Here is a 15,849-nt window from a genome sequence, read left to right as displayed (position 1 = left end):
CATCACAATAGTTATAATAGCTGTTGCTTATGGCAGACCTCTTTTATTATTATTCTCTTACTCCTATTGCATTTATTTATTACTATTCTATACATTATTATTTATAAATGTCTGCTCCTGGTAGCTGAGTGGCAGCGCGACAGAATGTCAATCCTAAGGGCCCGGGTTCAATTCCTAGCTGGGTCGGAGATTTTCACGGCGCAGGGACTGGGTGTTGTGTTGTCCTAATCATCATCATTTCATCCCCATCAGCGTACAAGTCGCCGAAGTGACAAATCAAAAGACTTGCACCCGGCAAACGGTCTACTCGACGGAGGCGGGAAAAAGAGCATTAGAAAGAGTGAAGCAGTTACCAATGGCCAGAAGAATTTCAATGGAGCTGACAAAAAGATTTGCTAAGTGTTGTGTTATAAAGTGACGAATCAGGGATGGTTAAGAAGAATGATAGTTAGAAAGTTTTGAAATGTGGCTATGGAGAATAATGCTTAAAAGTGAAGTGGACTGACAGACTTAAAAACAAAGAAATAATGAAGAAAATAGGAGAACAGAGAATATTACTGGACGCAATCAGAGAAAGAAAACAAGTCTTGACTGGGACCTCTACAGTGTAGGAATTGTCTGCAACAAATAGTTATAGCGGGAAAAGTGGGAGGAATGAGACAGAGAGGTAAGAAGGGAATTGGAATGACGGACAACGTTAGAAATGGATGAAAATACAAACAGATGAAGGAAGATGCTCACAACAGAATACGATACACAGCCTCCAGTTGAAACCAGGCCACCTGAACCCTCCTTCCAGCATCAGGACTTTTCCTTGGAGCTCATCCTTCCCTCTCATAATCCTCCTGGCCTCAGTCTCCACTAACCCAATGCACCCACACCTTCTACCCTAGAGTCTCCCCTTCCTCTGTCTTACACACCCTCCAAATCCTCTCCACCACATCATCATCATCATCATCATCATCATCATCACGTGCCACACAAACTTATTAGCTCAGGTGCTTGTGTGTGTTGCATACTGCATGCCTATCCTGCACATTTGCTGCCTCCCTCTGGGCCATCAGCCACCCCTCCCCAATCCTCCCTCCCACCTCTTATTCCTGCTACCCATGCCACCCAGCACAACCCCTCAGCCCTGTCTACCGGTCGAACTTCAGTCACTGTGTATTCAGCTGCCACAATTTTTATGTGCACCTGCCGACAACTCAATGCTTCTAGTATCTGGTGAGTTGCTCCATTTCTCCAAAATTATTTACATTCTGTTAGGCCTTTCCTCACCATAATTTCTGTAATTTAGTTAGATCACAGACTTCTTCAAAGACTAAAAAGTAGCGAGTAAATAATTAACAGATATGCAGAATGTATTTTTTGTGGACCACTTCTGCTCTTTCATTCAATAGTAAAAAAATTAGGTCCAATCAAAAAATGTACATGAAGGTTTCATAATATACTACTGTCAAGAAAAGTTTTCTTAATCTATTCTCATTTTTCCTTCAAAATTGCCACATGATGTTGAATCATTTGCATGTAATGTACATACCTTTCACCTGAGTCAACATCACGTAGACCAATGTAGCCAATGTCTTTCACAGAGAGCCTATAAAGAAAAGCAAAAGGATTTAAACTGTTATTGATTCCTGTACACAAGAAATATTTCAAAGAAAGTCAGATATTTATTTATACTCGAAGGCCTTCATTACTAAGCAGTAAGGAAAACTTTTTTTTAAAAGAACAGTACTACAGGCTAAAAATAGTAAACCATAGTTATGCATTTGATAAGTGGGCATGTTATTCTGAACCATATACTTATTTCTTAGCTTTTCTATGAAGTATCATGTGACCACAATTGCCTTTGCCTATTCATATGCATGTTTGTGTTTGTTTGTGTGTCTATCGACCTGCCAGCGCTTTTGTTTGGTAAGTTACAACATCTTTGTTTTTAGATAAATTCTCTAATAATATATACACATACATTATCCTCAAGTCAAGCAAGTTTACGAAGTCCATGTGTATAGTAATACAACGTATAGACATGGTTGACACAAAGACAGTATCCTCTCAAAAAGAACAACTCAATTCCTAGTGGCTATCACTTGATAACAATCTAATAGGCCAAAACTGTGATTGCAATGAATAAATACATTTAATAACAAACAGTCCAGATGATAAATGTCCTTTGTCAAATATTGATGACCTGTGACAGGAAGTAAACAGAAAATAAAACAGTAATGGGAGTTTTTGTATTGACCTCTAAAGTAAATTTAATGAATAAGAGTTCAACAACTGGATGCTGGCTATCGTCTGTAAATAAACAAGTTTCATTTCTGCCACAATACATGTAAAGAAAATTATTACAATGAGAACATTACAACAAACAAGAAATGTAGATTAATATCAACTATTGTCACTAGGCAAAGATTAATAATGAAACTTCACAGAGAACTAAAATCTAATAAAGATACTGATTTCATTAAATATGTTAGACTGTATAAAACCATATTTAAAAGAGTTGTCAGGGCAGCAAAACAACTGTCAAATAACAGGCTAATTTTAAATAATAAAAATAAGACAAAAGCTGTGTGGTCAGACATTAAATCTGAGTTAGGTGTTAAAGCCTGTAACCAAGAAATTTCAAAAATTGACATTGAAGGAAATACTATTGTAAATCCAACTCAAATACCAGAGTACTTTAATGCATTCTTTATAAATGTAGCAAAGTCTGCTGTAGATGTAACAGATTATTGCAACAAAGTAAATCCCTTTGGCCTAGGTGAAAACTCTGAAAACTTAACAAAATTCTTAAAAGTTTCTGTGGAGGATCTAGAAAATGCTATTCTAACATTAAGAAACAAAAAATGTGCAGGTTTGGATGGAATACCTACCGAAGTTATTAAGGTGGTACACAACAGAATTGCAAACCCACTATCTCAAATAATAAATCAATGTTTTGAAGAGGGCCATTCCCAGAGGTACTGAAATATGCTGAAGTCAAACCACTCTTCAAGAAAGGATCAAGAGAGATCATGGGAGATAATCATCCTATCTCGATTCTCCCAGTCCTATCTAAAATATTTGAAAAACTTGCTGTTGCACAAATCCAAAACTTCATTGCAAAATATTCTGTTATTCTAAACAATCAATTTGGTTTTCATCAGGGGAAAAACACCATAGATGTAGTAAACAGTTTCATTGAGAAAAAAATGTTACAGGACACGTGTATCTTGACATGCTGGAAAATTGGCTCATGCCACAACTGGAGACCGACAGCGCCGACTTCATCTTTCAACAGGATGGTGCTCCACCGCACTTCCATCATGATGTTCAGCATTTCTTAAACAGGAGATTGGAAAACTGATGGATCGGTCGTGGTGGAGATCATGATCAGCAATTCATGTCATGGCCTCCACGCTCTCCCGACTTAACCCCATGTGATTTCTTTCTGTGGGGTTATGTGAAAGATTCAGTGTTTAAACCTCCTCTACCAAGAAACGTGCCAGAACTGCGAGCTCGCATCAACGATGCTTCCGAACTCATTGATGGGGACATGCTGCACCGAGTGTGGGAGGAACTTGATTATCGGCTTGATGTCTGCCGAATCACTAAAGGGGCACATATCGAACACATTTGTGAATGCCTAAAAAAACCTTTTGAGTTTTTGTATGTGTGTGCAAAGCATTGTGAAAATATCTCAAATAATAAAATTATTGTAGAGCTGTGAAATCGCTTCAATCATTTGTAATAACCCTGTATTTTTGTACACCAGACATGAATTATTCGAGGGAAACCATTTTGTCCATTCACATGATACTAGAAACGAAAATTTTATGCTCCCCACCCACCGCCTCAGATTGTATGCCGAGGGAACAAGTTGAAGCAGATGAATTTGAGTTCACTTAAAAGAAAGCTATATGACGTACTGGCATTGAAGTGTTATTACTCAGTGGGTGAATAATGCGGAACAAACTGGAAATTTGAGCTGGATACAATGTGCTACACGTTCCAAGAAATATAATGTTATTATTTGTTATAGTGCTATTATTTATTAATGGAAAAATCATTGTAACTGTTTTATAAATTTTTGACATGTCTCCTGTACACAAACCAAATGGATTTCAAATGTATGTCATGAGATAAATAAAACACAATTCACAAAATGTATTATGTCTGCACAGAAAACAGTTTACCTTTCCTTTAATTTAAACAAGGAAAGTCAAACATTCATTAATGCTTAAGGAGGTGGAAGTATTGGGAACTTTATGGTAACAGTTAAATGTAATAAAACTATTTGCTGGAATTATAATTTTTTTGAGTACATCTACAAATTATTTACTTTATTTTGTGAACTGCAAATGCATATTTCTTTCAAAATAATATACCTACAAAGTTTCCTTGCTCGCTTGTGAGAGACAGGCAGAAGTTCAAATCATTTCTCACAAAAATCTTAAAACTTATTCACATTAAAAATTATAAATACGTACTTGGGCACCAACCACTCCATTGCAGGCAAGTCTGGAAGCCATGTCTCGGCAATCTCTTTGAGTAAAAGAGCAACAGGCATGCCATGTGCATTTCCTGATGGGCTAGTTGACATTGTGTTAATGTCTGCATGGGCATCAATCCATAGTATAATTGGTAGCTTATCTCCCAGTCCATTAACACTGCCAGTGATGGAGCCAGCCGTAATTGAATGGTCCCCACCAATTGTGAGGCACATGTGACCGCTCGAGACAATTTCCCGCACATGGTTTGATACCTGTTGTCAAAACAGTACTTGTAGAAACATGACACCGTCTGTCTGTGACCAAGTATAGTAGAAAATTCAGTACAGATTTACTATGGATACAACACATCTTTCGAGACAAAAATTTGTGAAATAGTAAGAAAAATTAACTTCATTTTCTTACAATTCTTACACTATGGGATAGTGGGGAGTGGGGGAGGGAATACAGAAGTAGGGCAATGTAGTCAGCCAGGAAATGTAGGTGATGTATGTATGAAGGTTTTGTATCAATTAGCCCTGTCCAAAGCTCAGCACCATTTTCAATCCTATTTTATGATTACTCAATGCCTCATGCCTCAATTATACAGAAGCGGTTACCATAACTCTTTCCACTACGTGGATTCTTCTTCCCAGGACTTGACAGTTTGAAATTGATTTTACAAATGTTTTCAAGCAATTACCTGATGTTCTTTGTAGCTGCTAACAATACAAACCTTCAAAACTAGTATGTTTGCAACCGGTTACGTATTAGAGACATTGCTACAGATTGTGATGCAATTTTGAACATGGGTTTCAGAAAACTGGAAGTATTTTCCAGAATGTATACTGTTAACTGCAAGAAAAAGGGTGGGCATTATTTGCTGGTTAATGGTATATATAAGTAAAGCTGAAGCAAAACTCTAAGATGAGAAAAGGGGAATTTCCGAAGAAGAAGCACTCCTGGTCTTTTTGAAAAATGTAGATCAGCACAAGGATTTTTGTATCAATGGTAAAGTGTCAGTGAAATATTTGTTCCTCATTATCAACCACAACACTACTATCTCTGTCTAACTTTTGACAGGTCTTCAGACTGCTGCTTCCATCCCATGTGATAGCTGCATTCTGGACTGAGCTGCCAGAGTTGGCGGTCATGTGTGCATGAGATGTGCTTGCTTGTGTGTATGAATGGTGCATGTTATTCTTTTGCTGATGAAAGCTATGGCCGAAAGCTTTGTGTAAGTGTCTCCATAAGTGTCTTAATTGTGCCTATCTGCAACTTGACGTGCCTTCTTTACACATTGTTGGTATTCCTACCTGGAGTTTCAATTGTTCAACTTCATTTAAAACGTAACAACATGTATCTCAAAAATAATATTATGGATCTAAAAAGAAAAGAAGTTGTTGTTATGGTCTTCAGTCCAGAGACTGGTTTGATGCAGCTCTCCATGCTACCCTATCCTGAGCAAGCTTCTTCATCTCTGAGGAACTACTGCAACCTACATCATCCTGAATCTGCTTAGTGTATTCATCCCTTGGTCTTCCTCTATGACTTTTACCCTCCCTGCTTCCCTCCAATACTAAATTGGTTATCCCTTGATGCCTCAGAACATGTCCAACCAACCGATCCCTTCTTATAGTCAAGTTGTGCCACAAATTCCTCTTCTCCCCAATACTATTCATTAGTTACGTGATCTACCCATCTAATCTTCAACATTCTTCTGTAGCACCACATTTTGAAAGCTTCTATTCTCTTCTTGTCTAAACTATTTATCGTCCATGTTTCACTTCCATACATGGCTACACTCCAAACAAATACTTTTGGAAAAGACTTCCTGACACTTAAACCTATACTCGATGTTAACAAATTTCTCTTCTTCAGAAACGGTTTCAGTATCTCTCAGAAAAGGGTTGATTAAAATCAAAATTTAAATGTTTACAAATAAGAAGAATTTTTTAAATCTTTATGCTAATATCTGTCAAAAGTGACATGTTTTGTACTTTTTTTACCTTTTTTTCACTGTGCATGGCTGTCAACTATTATGGGTTGTCCATAATTGTTATGGATTTATCATCTTAAGTATGGAATTATGGAAAGTTACTAAAAATTAAAAAATACACCTTTTTCAATTTGGTGTTTCATAAAACTGGTAAAGGTACTGTTTATATTTCACTAATCATATGGTAGTAAAATGTTTTATAGATTGCAATGATTTCCTTTCCAAGCAGGTAGAAAATCTGTCTATGAATGATTTCATCAACATGGCTTATTAAAGTAAGTTATTTTGAGTGCCAATGAAAATTTTTTGTTCCAAGAGAGTAAGCTCAAATAGTACGAGGGTTGCCCAGAAAGTAATGCACTACATATTTCTTTTTCTCAGCTGAAAACAATGCTATGAGTGCAAAATGTTTTGTATGTATTATCTGAAGTCTCCTGAGCGAGCACGCCAAGTTTCTGTTACTTCTGACAGATGGCGTAGCTACGGGACAGTTTCAAATTGGCATCTGTAGGTGATGCATGTTACAAGCAATGTGCCATCATTGAATTTCCACTGCAGAGAAATAAATTGTGGGGAATATTCAAAAATCGCTTGTGTAAAGTCTATGGAAGACCTGCTGTCGACAGAAGTACTGTTAGTCGTTGGGCACGGGTGGTGAGGTCATCAGAAAGCGGTTCGGTAGAGCTACACGATTTGCAGTGGTCGGGGAGACCATCCACAGCTGTCACATCTGACATGTTGCAGAGAGCTGATGTTGTCATTCACGAGGACAGATGCATTTTGACTCGGAAGTTGGAAGACATTTTGAGGACGATGAGGAGGTGATTCACACAGTGAAGCACTGGCTCCGCCACCAGGACAAGGATTGGAACGGACAGGGCATACACCCAGGCACAAGGCACGTGTGAAAAGTGTGGCCGCACGGGGTGGCACTTTCCAAGGCGAGGCAAATCTGCCCCCCCCCCCCCCCCTGGCCACAACAGCCGGCCCACAAAACAAAACGTTAAGTCTGACACCTTCTCAAACGAAAATCCATAGACAGAACATTGCTTCTAAGGGTTTCCTTGCTAGCTTTGAATCTCATTTCTGTTTGACAAAAGTTGTGCAGTTTTTGCAAAGTTCATATTTCTTTCTATTGTTCATAATGCCATAGAAATTGCTGCCTGATAATACATTTATCCATATCATCGGTCACATACTTATTGTGAGCTTCTTGCTTCTTCTTGTTCTTCTTCTTCTTCTTGGGCACTAGTTTAACTGTAGCCTCGCTGTACCTCATCACGTGACCTAGTTCCTGGCACGGCCACGTCATCACTTCACCTTTCCAGGCCATTGTTATTGTTGCATTCTCTACAACGAAAACTACAGAATTCGTTTCGGTAGTTGCCGAGGGGGTCAAGATTGGTCAGAAGCACTTTCATTGCGTTTTGTACGAACAGAAGAATTGCTGGGTCCGAATTTCCTGCAACTTGGGATGTAATGGGTAAGTGCTTTTCATTTAATGTACAATTAGAGTTGTGATTGCACATTACTCACAAGTTAGAATTTTTCTATTTCAAGATTGCAGAATAGGAAAATTTATTTTTCTTATGATCTGTTACTTCAAAAATTGGCAAGTCGGCAAATAAGCACACGTCGTCCCAATAGCAAGAATGAAAATAAAATGAAGAAAAGTGAAGTGATACAGCGAAGACTAATTTGTTACCCCTTATACCATAATCAGACCCGAAAGAAGTGACACATGGAAATTACGACAGATGACGAGTGTCAGTTCTTTGAAATGAACAACCGCAGTGCTGTGAGTTAATCTATTTTGACTAGCATTAGTACCCCTCGATGCCCAGGTGTGTATTTATTGCATTACTATGTTACTGCATCTCCTTATTCTTCCTCTCTCCATTGTCTTCCGCCCCACTCTTCAACCGTTTCACGAGTGTCTGTAGTGAAATTCGGCCTGAAATTCAATTTCACATGGTTCAGTTCTTATGACTTCATCTCCTGAACAGTATATCCTAAACTAATATAATTTTCGTTTATGTGCAGTGGAATATCAGGAAATTGTCTGCGAAGTGTGTTGCAAATAAAGTTAGTACACTGACATCAACAGTTAGTTTCACGTAATCGTTCTTTACAGGCTGGATCGAAACATGTCCGACGGTAGAAAAAGTGAATACAGGAAAAGACGGGCACTGAAGGAAGATGATGATAAGAAGCCAAAGAGAGAACGATCTAGCAGCGGCGAGGGTGGAAAAATAGATCTTGAAAGTACAGAAACTAGTGGAGCTACTGCAGCTACATCTTTATCTTCAGGACATAACCAGAAAGTTGACGAACACAGTACTGCAACCATTGCATACAGTAGCAATGCTGATGGTGGGACATCCACAACATATTCAACAGACCTCGCCTGGACTCAAGACCTGCTTTGTGAGGAAAGCTCCGAGATTGAAACATAAGGCAGAACTGAAATTAGGCAACCTGATTCAGAAAATACTGGAGGAACATCAGCCGAGGTACTCATCACCAGAGAAGGGATTGAAGGCAAGCCTAAACTGGATGACACAATTGACTCAGATCCCGGAAGATGGTCGGAAATTATTACTGACTGCATTCAAACGACTTTTGTCATGCGAGGTCCTCCCGAGTGCATTAAGGAAGCTGAAGAATGTCCTAAAAATGTGAACAACCGGCGTTTCAGCCCTGTGCACTACAGCTATTCTTTGAAGAATTTACAAGAAGCAGATCGACATTGGTTGGTGTACTCAAAGAGCAAGGATGCTGTGTTCTGTTTTTGTTGCAAACTTTTTTGTCATTTACAGTAAAAATTGTGAAGAACAGTATAAGGGATTGGCGGCAGGTTGCTTCGTATCTCGAAAGTCACAAGAAGTCTACCGACCATTTGAATTCAAATAAAAAGTGGATCACGTTTTCTGAGGGACCGAAAAAGTCACAAACTGTTGACACCCATCATCAAAGGCTTCTGAATACTGAAAGCGAACATGGGAAAAATGTTCTTGAGCGCTTAATAGCAATAATTCATTTCCTGGGTCGGCAATGTCTGCCTTTGAGAGGAAGTACAGGTACACTCTTTCAGCCTGACAACGGAAACTTCTTGAAACTCGTTGAATTATTCAGAAATTTCGACACTGTGATGATGGAGCACCTGCACAGAACAAAGCAAGGAGAGAACAAGGGTAATCATTATCTTGGAAAAGAAACACAGAATGAAATAATTCATGTTATTGGATCATCTATAACCAACAACATTCTATTAATGATGAAATCTGCAAAGTATTACAGTATAATTCTGGACTGCACACCAGATATTTCAAAAGTTGAGCAGATGACAGATGCGATACGTTTCATCCAGGAGACAAGACTCGACGGGGTATACGATGTCCGAATTCGGGAGTATTTCCTGGGATTTCTTCCAGTGCGATTCTTCAAGCTCCACTTTGATGCAGGTCGTACTCAAGTTCTTGGAAGATAAAAAAAATCCTATTGTGTAATATAAGAGGGCAAGGATACGACAATGGAGCAAACATGAAAGGAAAGAAGTCTAGTCTCCAGAAAAGAATTTCAGATATGAACAAGAGAGCATTTTATGTACCATGTAGCAGTCACTCACTGAATCTTTTTGTGAACAATGCCGCTATGTCTTCTAAATATGCTGTTTCCATGTTTTCGACAGTGAAGAGCTTGTATGACTTCTTCTCATCCTCCATTCGACGTTGGGATGTCTCGAAGAAGTATCTGCCTAACCTGTCGCTGAAGACATTGAGCAATACTAGGTGGGAAAGTCGCACCGATGCACTTACTCCCCTGAGGTTTCAAATTGGAGACGTTTACGATGCACTGGTTCAGATATCAGAAGAATTTGATGGCATGACCGCTCACGAAGCAACATCACTTGCGAATCAAATAAAAAATTACACCTTTCTCACTTCTCTGGTAATCTGGTATGACGTTCTGCTTCACATCAGTGTAGTCAGTAAGACCCTCCAGACCAGTGACATAAATGTTTCTGAGGTCATGGAAGTGCTTGAAAAAACGAAAGCATATTTTGAGACCTGCAGAACAGAAGAAAAGTTCGTGTCTTTCTTGATGGATTCCAAAGAATTGGCTACAGAATTAGAGCTAGAAGATCTGACGTTATCACGGATAAGCATTTCCCGGCGACGAAGTAAGAAGCCAATACACTTTACCTATGAAGGAAGGGATGAGACAATAGATGACCCAACGAAATGTTACAAGATTGAATTCTACTATTATCTTTTAGATATAGTAACCACATCTTTGGATGAGAGCTTCAATCATCTGAAATCTCATTGTGATTATTTCGATTTTCTCTACGACATCGGCGAGCTAAGGAATGCACCTCCTGACAGCCTGGACACAAAGTGTAGAAACCTCGCAGCGATTTTGCACTGGAGTTGAGGAAGAACAAAAAGTGCTTTCATCATTGTTGAAACCTGGAATAGGTCCAAAAGAGACTCTGAAGTTTATAGGAAGACATAATTTTTGCCCTAATGTTAACATTGCTCTGAGAATTCTCCTAACACTCCCAGTGACAGTTGTGAGTGGAGAGGGGGTTTCTCAAAACTGAAATTGATAAAGACATACCTTTGATCAACGATGAGCCAAACTCATTTGAATGATCTTGCAACAATATCGATTGAGCATGAACTTGCAGAGGACTTAAATTACACAGATCATGTGAAAGAGTTTGCACAAGCAAAAGCCAGGAAGGTTTGATTTGTCTAGTATTTCTTTAAATTTTTATATTATGTTCAGTGTCTTGGTTATTTACTGTGTTGTTTCTTATTTTGTTCAACATTAAATAATTATTGTAAATATTATTATTCAATCCAAATTATTGTTAAATTGTAAATATATTTTGTTTTCCGTTGAATACATTATCTGTTCACAACCATAGAAAAATGTTTATGTTAACTGTAAGTTCATGCCACGCGGGATTAGCCGAGCGGCCTAAGACGCTGCAGTCATGGACTGTGCAGCTGATCCCGTCAGAGGTTCGAGTCCTCCCACGGGCATGGGTGTGCGTGTTTGTCCTTAGGATAATTTAGGTTAAGTAGTGTGTAAGCTTAGGGACTGATGACCTTAGCAGTTAAGTCCCATAAGATTTCACACACATTTGAACATTTTTGTAAATGAAAAAGGCTTATTCAAATTAGCAAGATTTGACTAGCTAGGTTTGACTCCATTTTTGAGCTGGTGCCCAGCAACTGTTTTGTACAAATCTGTAGAGAATGTCACCAATCAGTCACAATTTTTGTTTTTATTTTCCAGATCTACATAGATTTCGGGACAGTGTGGCTATTCTCAATGCTTTGAGTTACGTTTACATCTATACCGTCATGCTGAACGTAACTGTCTACATGACGGTTTAGATGTAAGCAAGTATTAAAAGCTTTGAGACTGGCCACTCAGTGGTGGAAGCCTAGGTAGATCTGAAAAGTAAAAACAAAAATTGTGATTGATTGCTGACATTTCCTACAGATTTGTTTAAACAAAATTTCACAAATGTTTGGTAAAAAAATGGAGGGGGGGGGGGGGGGGGGGCACGGGGCAACACTTAGGCTTGCACCAGCCCTGCATACACCTTTGTTTCATGCTGGAGGAAGGCCATAGAAGGGGTTGGAGATTACAAGGAAAATTAAGGTGTGTAGATTAAACGCCATTCTTTTGTGTGTGTAATTCTCATTATGTTCAATAAAGAATTGCCGAAGAAAAAAAATGTGGTGCATTACTTTATGGGCAATCCTCCTAGGAATAAAACTGATTTTAACTGAGTGAGGTAACAATTTCATTGCATTCATCTGTAGGCTTTTGCAGTATTTTAACCAGGTGATGAAACAAGGTGCACAGTTCATCTATTTACCCATACTTAATATCACATACCACAATGATGCACATTTTTATAGTAATGGCCGTCTCCTTTAACATTTTTCAAATTGTGCCAAGAGTAAATTATTAAAAACTGATGAAAATTTTTGGGAATTTTGTGACATTATCTGTGTTTGGTAGTTTTGTCATTTCAGAATTCAAACACTGAGTATATTGTGAGAACTCCTAAGGATTTTTTTATTTGTTTTGTCAAAAATGCAAAAATTAGAGTTTATCTGTTCCTTCAGCAGTGTATATTGATTTTGCAGCATTTTAAAATTACAGACAACGTTTCTGAAGCATCGTTGATGTTTACTAAACTAATTTTTAGCCTTTCCCACTTAACTTGATTTTTTCATTTAAAATTGCTTTCATTCCTGGAAAAATCTTCTTTATTTATTTTTGGAAAGTGTCTGGAATACAGAATTTGAATACCTAAATCATGCTTCCAATTTTTAAAATTTTCCAGGGGAGGGCTTCCAGACCAGCATCCACATTTGCTATGTTATTACTGACAGTCTCTTCTCAATGTTGCTAGCTATGACTTTGTAAGGGCAATATCAAATTCCAATATACTACTATAATACTGATAGTAAATGCACGACTTCTGATGTGGTTTGGCCACTATTTACTTGTAATTACATAAGTATTGTACAATTTATGGTCTTTCTACTGTTATTAATAAAAAATTTTAATTACAGGAGAAGTAATATGTTCACAATAAGTTAAAAAATAGAATGTGTGTGAGAATAGTATGAGCCTAATTTATGTACCAAAGATAAGAAAATAAATAAAAATGAAATTTGTCTCCTTCAAAGTAGTTCTCTTTGGCAGCTATATATTGACTGAGTTGTTATTGCCAGTCTTTGTAGCAACGCTGAAAGGCCTAAACTGGTAGGGCCTTTAACATGTCAGTCACGCTCTTTTGAATGTTCTCCAGAGCCACAAAATGGTGTTCTTTTAAGACATTTTTCAGTTTTGGGAAAAGAAAAAAGCCACAAGGACTCAGATAAGGTCAATGGAGTGGTAGTGAAATAGTAGAAATGCCTTTCTAGATAAAAAATCCCATGATGGAAATGACCTTGTTACATGGGTGTTATCATTGTAGAGTGTCCACTTGTCTGCAATATCCAGTCTCACTCAATTCACTCTTTTCCTGAGCATTTCAAGGACATCTTCGTAAAACATTTGGGTGATAGTTCGTCCCTGAGAAACAATTTCCTTGTGCACAATACCTCTGTTGTCAAAAAAGTAAATCAGCACTGTACTGATGTGTCATTTGCTCATTCAGGCTTTTTTTGGTCGAGGAGATGTCTCAGTGTGCCACTCCTCACTTTGCCACATTGTCCATGCACATAGTAAAAAATCTAGGATTCATCAACTGAACCATTTGTGGTCATTAGCAATCCTCTCAGGAAGATCAATGCACATATTTCGTCAGATGTCCTTCCACTCAGTTGTGAGGTTTTTCGGCACCATTTCGGCACAAAACTTTTGCATGTGCAAATATTTTCTCAAAACTTGACGTACGGTGAAAGTGTTTTAAGTTTAACAGGTCACCCATCTCCCTTATTATTAAACATTGGTCTGATCTCACAAGAACATGTACACATACAACATTTTTGTTGATTTTTGAAGCTGAAGGTCTCCCACAGCGAAGCTTATCTTCAGTGTGATCTGGGCCTCCCAAACATGATTTGTGCCAGTGAAAAACTTGTGCTCTTGATAAGAAATGTTCCCCATAGGCCTGTTTCAACTTTTCCAACACCCAACTCATGGATTCCCCAAGTTTAACATGAAACTTGATGGCATAATGTTGCTCTAAAGTCTGCTTTCCATTTTCATAGCACACAACAAAAACACAACTTCGCTGTTGGCTCACACAAAAAACATGTGGTGGTTGTATGGAAGTGAAACTCTGACTAAGCATGTGGAAGGGATGAAAAAACCTGACTACACAATCAGAACAACACAGTGTTGCCAGATTGCTCATGGTGTTATCAGTCTCATAACCTTTCTCACAAACCTCCTAAGTACATAATTGCGCAGAAAATTGCACTGGAGTAATTAGCACCTTTAATTCTTTGATTTTTCTTAAAAAAATTATGTTGCTGAAGCACTTCTTCTTTTATCAGCTCTAGACTGGAAAGCATCTGCATCTTGTTTCTGATTCTGAACTTCTTTCTGGACCTGAAGAGCACCTCTGAAAATGGCCTGGGCAAGTGTTGATTCTTGAAAGTCTTTCTTCTGTAAGGCAACCATAAGTCTTCATTAGCTTCAGAGACCAGCTTATTACCTGCCATAAGTTTTCCTGTTCCTGTTGTCCTTTTTATTTAAGTATTTCCTCACACGATGAATCCTTCATTTTCCACACTGAAAATTTTTGTTGCATTTCTTCTTCTTCTCATGCTCTTTTTTTCCTCTTCATTAGTTGTTTTTGCTTTTCTTCCTTCTTTCTTCTTCTATGTGGTTATGGGATTTCTCATTCGCACACTGCTCCAAAGAAAGCACCTCTTTTGTCGTAGGGACTTTTGCTGGTTTGTTGTCACACAGTTTCACTGTGTTTTTTACTATAATTAATTTACAGTTTTTTCTGAGAGTGATGCCCAGTCCTCTGTAAGATATCTACTTGGTACAGAAAGACTCCAATTAACTTCAGCATTCCTGTGAGAGAGAGCACTCCCAAGCATTAATAGTATATGCAAAGAAAGGTTTGTAGAATCTAATGGGCTTTTAAGTTTACCAGCAATATACTCAGATGTTGATTTACCAATGAAAAAGTCTATACATGATGGCTCACAATTTTATTCTGAGCTGCTAACTAATAGCCAACCACAGTTTCTTATGCCTTTGCACCAGCAATTTTTGTTGTTTCATCAAAACATAGCGAATAATATGCATTATGCATGTCATCCAGCATCTGCTTTTTAAAATAATGTTCTAGGGGTTCAGTAAGAATGTATGGAATTTAATGCAATTTATTTTTCTCCAGGAAACAATTTACTCTTTTACACACACACACACACACACACACACACACACACACACACACACACACAAAGAAAAAAACACAATACACACTGCTATAAAGCTATGTAATTCACCTCAGTATGCAGAATAAGTGAGTAGAAAGACTTCTAACAAGAAAAACTACGGGTAACAAAAGTGACTTGCTGGCAGCACTGTATTTTATTATTTATGTCATCTTCACTTTTTCTGTCTGATGATATCATAACCCCCAGATACTTAAAAGTCTTACATTCTTTTATCTTGCTGGCTCCTGCCCCCAGATCCTCAAATCTTAAGATAAGTGGTTTTTGTCATGCTGATTGTGATGTTCTGTTCACGGCAGCCAGAGACAGTAGTTACGTCTGTGAGAGCTCCATTTGTGTGCGTACATTGCCTGTTTTAGAAGAAGGCCAAATCTTACATGTTTAGTACTCTTTAGCTTGTCTGTGAACCAAA

At 38.1% G+C, this 15,849-nt stretch overlaps 1 protein-coding gene across 1 annotated transcript in view; it reads right to left on the bottom strand.

Annotated features, from left to right (window-relative positions):
• Positions 1-15,849, bottom strand: part of LOC126093756 (arginase, hepatic) — an 81,876-nt gene that overhangs the window by 40,464 nt on the left and 25,563 nt on the right. Inside the window, exons 4-5 of the mRNA XM_049908744.1 lie at positions 4,479-4,753; positions 1,541-1,597 (exon numbers count right to left, since the gene is read on the bottom strand). Coding sequence (XP_049764701.1) covers positions 1,541-1,597; positions 4,479-4,753 — 332 coding nt within the window. The remainder of the gene's footprint in view (positions 1-1,540; positions 1,598-4,478; positions 4,754-15,849) is intronic.

Source organism: Schistocerca cancellata, chromosome 1, assembly GCF_023864275.1.
Source record: "Schistocerca cancellata isolate TAMUIC-IGC-003103 chromosome 1, iqSchCanc2.1, whole genome shotgun sequence".
Lineage (NCBI taxonomy): Eukaryota > Metazoa > Arthropoda > Insecta > Orthoptera > Acrididae > Schistocerca > Schistocerca cancellata.
Note: the sequence above shows the minus strand (reverse complement) of the source record. Positions and strands in the feature narration are given on the sequence as shown.